General features: G+C 47.6%; 1 protein-coding gene across 1 annotated transcript; it reads right to left on the bottom strand.

Annotated features, from left to right (window-relative positions):
- Nucleotides 1-2048: 2048 nt before the first annotated feature.
- On the bottom strand, nucleotides 2049-8646 carry LOC122386096 (sulfotransferase 1C4-like). The gene is made up of 3 exons (XM_043374919.1): nucleotides 8497-8646; nucleotides 3437-4362; nucleotides 2049-2921 (listed from the first exon to the last, which is right to left on the bottom strand). Exons 2-3 carry the CDS (start codon nucleotides 4353-4355, stop codon nucleotides 2797-2799), a joined length of 1044 nt encoding a protein of 347 aa, XP_043230854.1. The 5' UTR covers nucleotides 4356-4362; nucleotides 8497-8646; the 3' UTR covers nucleotides 2049-2796.
- Between the last annotated feature and the right edge of the window lie 1209 nt (nucleotides 8647-9855).

The following is a 9855-nucleotide window of genomic DNA, read 5'->3' as shown; positions in this document are numbered from 1 at the left end:
GAGCACCCCGCCGCGACGGTCTCAGCGGGATGCCGCACATTACAGGTGTAAATTTGACCTACAGAAGCTGGCGTGTTTGACCTAGAGCGCCGCCCGCCGCGGCGGCCGCACAGTACAGGTGTAAAGTTGACCTACGGAAGTTGGCGTGTTTGACCTAGAGCGCCGCCCATCGCGGCGGCCGCACAGTACAGGTGTAAAGTTGATCTACCGAAGTTGGCGTGTTTGACCTAGAGCGCCGCCCGCCGCGGCGGCCGCACATTACAGGTGTAAAGTTGACCTACAGAAGCTGGCGTGTTTGACCTATGCAGAGCACCCCGCGGCGGTCCCAGCGGGTCGGCACTGGACAATGGGACAGTAGCGCCGACACTTGGCGCCCTCCACAATGGCCATACAATGCAAATGAGCCGGCGCGGGGTGCGGACTGCCCCTCGGCACCCGGCGGCCGCTGATGACAGGCGGCGGCAGACGGCCTGCGTCGGCGGACTCGCAATGCACAGCGCCGAACAGAGCCCAGTGAACAGACCGAGACGATGACGCATCTCATCTCGACAGAAAACAAACGAGGCCGAAAGAGAACCGATCAAGAAAAAAATGCACGCCTCATCCACTTTCTGAAGGCAAGTAAGCGATAACTACTAAGTACTAATCCAATAGAATGAACGAATATAATGTTGACTGGATAACAAAAAAAGGAAATACAAACCACCTATTCCATAGATGGTTTAAGCACTCTTTCAGGTCTTACTCTTAGGTCACTCTTAGGTCTTAAGCACTCTTTCAGACAAAAGACAAATAATGGTCCATCTAATCAGCGTTCCGAAGATACCACACTGCTCGCCCAATGTCGTGCACAAGAAAAACGAGTGTGACTTTGAGATAATTCACCTCGGGTTCTATCATTCTCATTTCTCACCATGACAACTGCCCGTACTCGTGATACAACTATGATAAAACAGCAGCTGCAATGAACGTCTCATCCCCAATTCTCCGGCCTAGTCATAGCTACTCAACGACAATCCAACGGAGATTGATTAGGCCCGTATGTACGTCACCACGGTCACATCCGTCTCTTATGGCCGAGAGGCCATATGAGACGGATGGTGTGCCGTCCGCCCACGACCTATTGCACGATCTAATTGACTTTGCTATGATGGATGGCTGAATTCAATGTCACAAGGTTCAAGCAGTTAATTACGAGCACTAAAGCATCAAAATCATACGTTTATAATACAGCATAGGATAGTCATTCATCGGTGACCAGGCAGCAGTTTAGGGAAGCTGACTCACAAAGGCATGTAGATATGTTCACACGGACGTGTCATTCGCAACAAGCACCACTTCCCGTTGCACCCGCGCTCAAAGCCACCCATGCATCGTTCGGACTAAATTTCTTTAAAGATGGCTGTGAATCGCCAAGCACAAGTTGTCAGCCCCAGGTCGGCGCAGAGGACGGGTGTGGGGCGCCGGGAGAGGTTCAGCAGTGGTGCCTGCCGATCGGCGGCCTTATCTGCGTCCCGGCGCGGCGCTGCAGCACGCCGCGTGGGCCGGTCAGAGCCGGAGAGCGGCCGGCGCCGTGCCTGGTGCCGCCCGGTCCAGCCAGGCGGCATTCAGCCGTGACAAATTATGACTGCCTCTCGGGGTGGACGGGGACTGGGGGCGCGGGCCGCGCGGGCCGCTCAGGGAGCCGGGAGGAGCCGCCTGTCTGTCGCGCCCCTGCCGCCTCGGTGCGGTCTGTTGGCCAACAGGGGGTTCGAGAGACACCGGGCGGAGGCGGCACCTGCAGTCCGGTCCGGAGAGCGGACCGACACCGCCCGCCGCCCGCGGAAGGATGCACTGCAGATCAGCCACATGCTTATAGCTACATGTCGCGGCAAACACATGATTTACATAGAAATAACGATAAAAGCTGGGCTCAATGCATCTTGATAAGTAAATCAGGCTTCGTATCAGATAAAGAGCAGATCTGCACCAGATCAGACTCCAAATCAGAAGTTACAACAGATGGTCAGGATAAAATGGAAAAATTCTTTCGAAGAAAAAAAAAGTTACATGAGCACATATAGTATTCACAAGTACAGGCGATTAAAACATTGCACAATGTACAGTACGCATAGCGACAAAACGAATGACATAGGTACAACCAAGGTACAACACACAAAGCACACCTATTGACCAGCAATCGAATGTCGAGAAGACACACGAACGTGACCGAACGAACGTGAGCAGCTGCCTGACTTCGGTCTCCATCCGGAGCGGCCGTAGTTTTATAATGCTTTGGCCAGAGCTCTCCAAATCCTTTATTTGAAGGCGGCTCTGGGACAGTATAAGGCGAAAACTATTCAATTAGCAACGGGAGGGTATGCCAGCGTATGGACTGCACCGTCGTTTGCGTGTGTGCTAAAGAACAGGCCAGAGAAAGACGATAATGCTAAATGTGACCATTCATCGTTACGATCGTTACGTGGGAGACAATGTTTGCCTAGTGATGGTGATAACGCAGCCTGAAATAACTAGCTGACACATACGATTCCAGGCAAATGCATGCATCTGGATCATAACAGGTAACAGCAGTGATGAAACTTCACTGGCCATAAGCTAATATCGGTACATCTCGATGAACGACAGAGTGTAAACAAGTTGCAACTTATTCATATGCTGGGCTAGAATAAAGTTATTCCGATTTGGATTCCTACACCAACTAACGGCATGGAGTGAAAGAACTCAGCTCTCTTGCCAGATATTGAGGTACACTGAGTCGGCCACCGGGACCGGGCGGCACTGTCTGGTGAAAATTGCTCAGTCCTGGTGCTTCAGTTCGGTCTGGAAGCTCAGATCGGTGCCCCGGAGGTTCTCTTTGATCCAGGCGTCCATGCGGGCGTCCATCTCAGGGGTGAAATGGTTCTTCCAGTCGCCAGTTTTGCCTGGGAAACGGCGAATTGTCAAATCGCAGGGCACGCTTCATGTGCCGCTTAAGTATAATTTTAGTTAATTTCCTACTACTTCGAGTTACAATAAACCGGATGATAAGATACATTTCCATTCGAAGAAATGTCGCGCTTAGGGTAACCAAATACTGATCATTGTATCTCATCTACCCATAAGAAACGCCAGCCTGATTTGTGATTGATGGTGATATGCAATTTTAGAGCGCCGGGGCTTCAAAGTCATCGGATAAATAAATCCACGTTTCCCTGAACGTATGCTAGCTGAAGTGTTAATCTCAACACTAACCGGTTCGGTTAATGAACCCAAGGGCCACTACACGTATTGTAAGGCAAACAGGCACCTGAACGTGCCATTTGACCAGCATCAATTGTATTATGTGCATTGTGCAAGTTACCAAGCCGAATGCAGTATAAGTTACAACACTATCAATAAAACGTTTTTGTCTAGGACAGACAGCGGGCAAGCATTACCATTACAAGATTGTACTAACCTTTCCTGACGAAGTTCCCAGTTGTGGAGAGAATGCCTAGCTCCTTGAGCGGATCATTATTTACGTAAGGATTCTTTTTGAAGTTGTCAAACTTGAGGTGCTCGTACAGCTGTTCGACCTGCTCTTCCGAAAGTGTCTTCCCAAGGAAGTCACCCACTCGCCTGATGTTCCCTTTTAGGTCACTCTTCAAGTCCTCAAAGAAGAGGAAGAGCAGGTTTGGGTGGTCCTTTTTCTCCCAAGCCTCTTTGACGTGCGGCATGAAGGGAGCCTGGACCACCTTGTTCTCGAGGAAGAGGTCGAAGAACTCCTCGAATGTTCCCTCGAAGTCCATCATCTTGATCAGCTTGTGATGGTGGTAGTACGATACAAGAGCGTCCTTGGGGTTCCTGGCCACGTAGACGACCTTGCACGTATCCAGGAGCTTTGGAGGCAGCATAGAGAACGGCATATGACTCTTGATGAACCGCGGAGGGTAGTACTTTCGAGGCCAAGCCATTTTCAGACCCAACCACAGAATCTGAGGCATCTTCCACGGGTTGGCCTTGATGCCCTCCCAGGCGACGCTTTTGGCGCGCACGTCTGACGCCAAGACCAGGTAGGACATCTCGAGGAAATTCCACCGGTCCGGAACCAGGTTGCTCTGAGCGCCCTTGAAGTCGCAGTCGTTGGCGATCAGCCAGACCATCTCCTGCGTCCACGTGGTGCCACATTTAGGCATCGTCACCACCCATATATCTCGCTCGTCTAGAGGGTAATTGTACATCTTGTGGAAGGCCTCGTGGTCCTTCTTTGGATAGAAGTAACGGTCCTTGCCGATGGTCATGGCTCCTTCAGCCAGCCCTGGCACAAGCCGCTTGACGCGAGCGTTGGTCTCATCATCGACATCGTGAAATTCGTGAGGATATGGAAGCGTTGACATCTTATGCCTGAAATAGAAACATTGAATCGAATCATAATTCAGTTGAGTGAGCACGGAAGCGATTTATGAACAAATATGATATTCCTGAAGCTCACACAAGACTTAAAGCACAGAACACCTCATTAAAGATATTCAACATCCATACGAGTATAGGTTTCAATCAGTGTTCACATGAGTGCCTACGAGTAAACACAATTATATTTGATTCAGCCTGATGCAATAAGGAAGGCATATCAGTACGTCATTTTTTATCGCTAGTTAACGCATGGTTTCGGGTGCATAAATGGGCAGAGTGTAGGAAAATATATACATTATTATCAGTGGGTACTTTAAAAAATATGTAATGGAAAGTAATTGATTAATGAGCTATTAATCAAGAAGCTTACGTGATATGTAAGGCAAGATATCTGAGGCAGAGCAGGTGATGATGAACGGAAATTAAGTAAAATCTCATACACTTAAAAATATGTTGATCTTTTTCAAATTTAGTGCGAGTAACCTCTGGCATTATTGAATAACCTTTTAGCTGGCAGTTTTCCTGGAAATGCATGGTACCACAATAACTTTTACTCTTGTCTCAACAAGTTCAAACGACGATGAACTTGGCCGTTTGGTCAGCGGATTGCGGAATCGTCTGCTAATAAAAATGTTATCGGTCTAAGCATTGGAGTACCTACATCCATGCAGCTAGCTGAACACGGATTATGTGGCGACTCTCATGTGAGCCTTTAAAGCCTATCTCACAGCCCGTCTGAGGAGGCTGACGCACTATGGTTGGAAACGGCCTCACGGATGGCCATGGGCAATTTCGGAATATATGTATATTTGGGGTGTCATTCTGTTGGAAATTGATGAAATGTTTTGAATTGGGCAGAAAAAAATATTTAGTTGCGCATTTAGTCTCCATTATCGTACTTTGAAACGGGAGTTTCTGATAGTGGCTTTTTTGGTGCGCCGTCAAAGGTTTCAACAACCGCGCTGGTGATAGCATGTGGAGTACCTCCATGACGTTGTAAAACTGGATTGTTATATATCAAAACAATCCTTGTTATGTTGGCTATCGAGTGGAGTGACTCTTTTTCCCATGTGTGTTCAAAATCAGGAACGGCATTGCATTCTGTTTGCAGTGTCACCACAGCAACATTTGCAAAATTACGTTTATGTTTCATTGGACATACAAAAAGTTTTCCATCGACCTCCATTGAGCTTTTTGGCAGAGTAAATCTCTGTTCAATTCTGCGTAAGGGGAACGTAAAAGCAAACTGCGCACTTGTGCGCAAAATCGTCCGTGAAGCTTCATCTCCCGAGGCGTACCTACCCGTCGCTTCGTTAGCACCAGGTCGGCTCGTCAGTCGTGCAATCGCTTATCCTAATAAATAATGGTAAGAAGCAGGGTTGCGGAGTCGTGGTGGCGCCAAATCCGACTCCGACTACGACTCCGACTCCTGACTCGTTGCCATGACTCCGGGCGACTCTGTCTCCGACTCCGGACCCCTGCCAGTGTTTCGGAGTCGTGATGGAGCTGTTCCGATTCGGACCGACTCCGACTTCCACTGCGGACTCCTGACCGACCCCGACTCCGACTCCGACTCCTGGCTCGTTGCCACGACTCTGGGCGACTCTGACTCCGACTCTGACTCTGACTGCGACTCTAACTTCGACTCCGCACCCCTCGTAAGAAGTAACTGCTCGCCCCTGCACGGTTGCACCTGGAGTATGGATATCGTGCAAACGTGTATGGATATCTTAGAGTATGGATATGGATATCCACTGACAGAACAGACATAGAGACATGCTGTAAACGCCATTACACTGCCAATACCATGGCAAATCAAATGGCTATCTATGGTTTTTGATCATCGTTCTACATTTTCCAAAATCTTGAACTGAATGTTGGCAATTTCTCGTGACTACTTCACGACCATGATGCATACATTTCTGAAATTGATCTTTTTTCAACCAACCACGTACTCGTATGATAAAATGAATGTCACCATCGTGTTCTACGCCCAAAGGTACCCAATCCATAAAACATGAGTCATGGGCTGCGAATAGGTACCAGTTTTAATTTTCGGGGTTATGTGCTTACCTGATTGACCTGACTTTGACCCTGGCCAGTGGCCTTTGTTTGACTTGACACTCTTTTAGCACTTATATGAAGGTTTTTGACAGTTGTGACAGATTGTTTAGGACCAACTGATGACTGAATTTATTTAGGACCAACTGATGACGATATAGTCGAAACGCGTTTTGGTCCTAATGTAAATTATTTTGAATAATTTACTTTTGCCATAAGTTGTGACAGAATAATTTATGACGAGAGGCACCGATTGCGAGGTTCTAAAGTCCATGCTACTGAAAGCCCGATTTCAAGTGTTTGAACTGACCTTGACCCGACCTGTGACCTCGAAATTCAACTTTAAAGTATTCAGTTCACGTGGATCGTCTCGTCCCGTTCTTCTTTCGTTTGCCGCCTCGTGCGTTTCGCTGCGCCTATTTGTTCGCGAGTTATCGGCTGGGGGCGTTGAACGCCCCCCCCCCCCCCCGGCAAACGGCGGGTGGGGAAATACCCCAGCAACTGCCGGGTTAATCTGACGCATTTTTTTTTTTGTCATTTGATCGTCATTTTATTTCTTACTTTTTTGCCCAACCTAAAAAAATCATTAATACTTTTTCTCCAAATTTTTGACCCTTTATGACCAATAGTAAGACACTGTGCGTCACTACGTTGATATTTCTCGCCCTAAAGCATAAAAGCAATATCCATTCAGTAATAGCAGTATTCAAAACATGTTCAAAATGCCTCGCGATATCGATAACATTACGAAAGACATAGGCGACTTATAACATACTTGCAATGATGACGTCACACACGCGTGACGTGACGTGACCTCGTCATTTCTGAGTTACTGTATGATGCACGAAAGACACTGGTATACCTATGCAAAGTTTCATCGCAGTCGGTCTACGCATTAACAAGTTATGGGCAAACCATTTTTTCGCGTTGACCCCCGGCCATCCGTGAGGCCGTTTCCAACCGTAGTGTGACGCTACGTAAGCAGTGAAAGTTCATTTAGAACGGATAAATCTGCTAACCGATAAATTGTCAAGCAGCTGCTTCGCTTAGTCCACAGAAGAGTGTAGAGTAGCAGGAAATACCACCAAACGTGACTGTTCCAGGAACTACACGAGGTAATTGATTATTGACAAAGCTTTGTCCGCTGTGCATCAAAAGTCATGGTTTACTTTCGCTTTTCTACATAAATCTCCGGCCGAGAGGGAAAGAGTGGAAGACCCCTTAAGGTTAACCGTTTCACTCCTAATTGTGTAAGACGTTTACAAATCAAGTAAATGTGTCACATGTCACGAAACACATGACTGCCATCAAATCTTATGGCACAGGTTAACCACTAACCTCAGAGGTCAGGTCAATGAGCCAAACGTAGGGTTTTGATTTTTGGTGTACCTATACCCCAATACTCCCGCCAAAAATTGTCACGTAAAAATGCTTTTGGAAAAGTCGCAAACACCATGCTTTTGCGTTTATAGCTGCAAGAAGAGCGGCATCACGGGAGCAACATTATTGGACAAAGCATATGTCGAAATGTCTTTCTTGCCGGTACTATAAATCCAGTCTCTAGATCCAGCGCAATTCGCGTGAAACATGCGAATGAACCTGATACAGGATCCCATCACATTCAGCACTAAGTTAGGTAGTTGGGGTCACACATCTGAATATGAGTTTAGTCGGGACTCAAAAGTGATTTTTGCACACTGAAATGTTTCTATTTTAGAAAAAAAGCAATGACGATTACCTCAAATCGTCTAGCTATAGGTACAATTGTGCATTGTCTGCATGTTGTGAGATCCACACATACACTTGAAAATTGTAGGTATACCTAATAGTCACCGTGGGTATAATTAAATTTGTATTCCAACACATCAAACTTCCAGCCTGAACTTTTGTCGTGGGATCTTCAGAACAAAAATTCAACACTAAGATACATGTACCTTCAATGCACGGCGACCGTGTCTGTATGTGCGTGCAACGTGCGGCAATGCCACTCCGTCGCCAACTGAAGTAGTCAGCTACAAGCACAAGTGCTCGTCTGAACTCGAAAGTCCGCGCTGCTAAACTCACCTGTATCCTGTGAGCCCGGCGGTCCGTTAGCACAGTCCAGCTTTTCCGACAAACCGCGGCACCACAGCGGAACTCCACACCGGCTGCTATGCGCACCGACACCGCCTGCTCACCGTGGTCTCTGGCGAAAAACATGTCGCCCACCAACCCGACCTTGGACGCCGGGCGCCGCGGGCAGAGCTGACCTTGAGCATCCGATACCAGACGAGTACCCATGCCAAAACCGCCAGTCATCCACCCAAGGGTGAAGAGGCGCCAGCGATAATCGAACGCTTCAACATCACTTCAAACATCACTCCTCAACAGACGCAATTATCGTATATTGGCAGGAAGACTTCATGGGAAGAAAAGCAACTAGGTATACTCGCAGGTAGAAAAGTGAGTGACATGAATGAAATTGGTATTCATTTCATGTCAATGCACTAGAAAGAGGTTTCAGCACTGTTGTCTAACGATATTCTTTAGAAAAAAACACCATTGGTGGAAGGAAGTAGATCATGCTGACTTGATGTACCGGAAGTCGAACAACCTAGAAGTAGTCGTCACTGCAGAGATCATCTCCAGGTCACGATGTCCGTCAGACAGCCCAGATTCAGCCCGGATTCAGCCTAGATTCGGGACACCTCAAATAGACTTGAAACTTGCATACCATAGAAAACGTGGCATACACAATCCACAGACCAAGCCGTTCGGTGAAACTCCCAGCGGCCAGCCGTTTGACCTGCAGAGGACAGCAAAAGGTCGAGTGACCCAACTGTGCACAGCAGTTTGCGGCCCACCCAGTAGAGCTAGAGCGCTAAACACGACACCAAACGACCTGTGCCGCCACCTGTGTTGAAGAATAGGGAATTCGGGATCTCGATTTACGTTTGCGGCCGCTGCATCCGTTACGTTCAAGCTATGTAGACACGGAACCCCGCATCCTACGCAGAATTGAGTGGAGAACAAGATTACATCTTAAAAAATCCTCAAATACAGGGAACTTTTACGTTAAACCCTTATAAGTCAATGGGGGAATATGTAAATTGCTATTTTGGCGCCGGGAATGATCTGAAACTATCAATCGTGATTTCATGCACTCCTTGCAAGGTCCAATGCTTCACAATTGCATTGTTGCCCTTGCGTGACGTCATCTGTGACGTCACAAGGATCATTAACTTTTCTTCAATAACTCCCGATCAAATTGAACGAGCGAACGGGAAAGTCACAAATGGACTCAGAAAGACCTCCCGAATCGAATGATATGCAACATGACCTTACTCGACCAGCTTCGTGACCTGAGAGCTCTGACCTGACCTTGTCACGAGGTCAATGCCGTAAATTGACCTCATCCGAACAAAAGTATATCACTCGATGCGC

The sequence above is a fragment of the Amphibalanus amphitrite genome, unplaced genomic scaffold, assembly GCF_019059575.1.
Source record: "Amphibalanus amphitrite isolate SeventyFive unplaced genomic scaffold, NRLGWU_Aamphi_draft 000240F_arrow, whole genome shotgun sequence".
Taxonomy (NCBI): domain Eukaryota; kingdom Metazoa; phylum Arthropoda; class Thecostraca; order Balanomorpha; family Balanidae; genus Amphibalanus; species Amphibalanus amphitrite.
The sequence above is the reverse complement of the archived record's forward strand: the minus strand, read 5'-3'. Positions and strand labels throughout refer to the sequence as shown.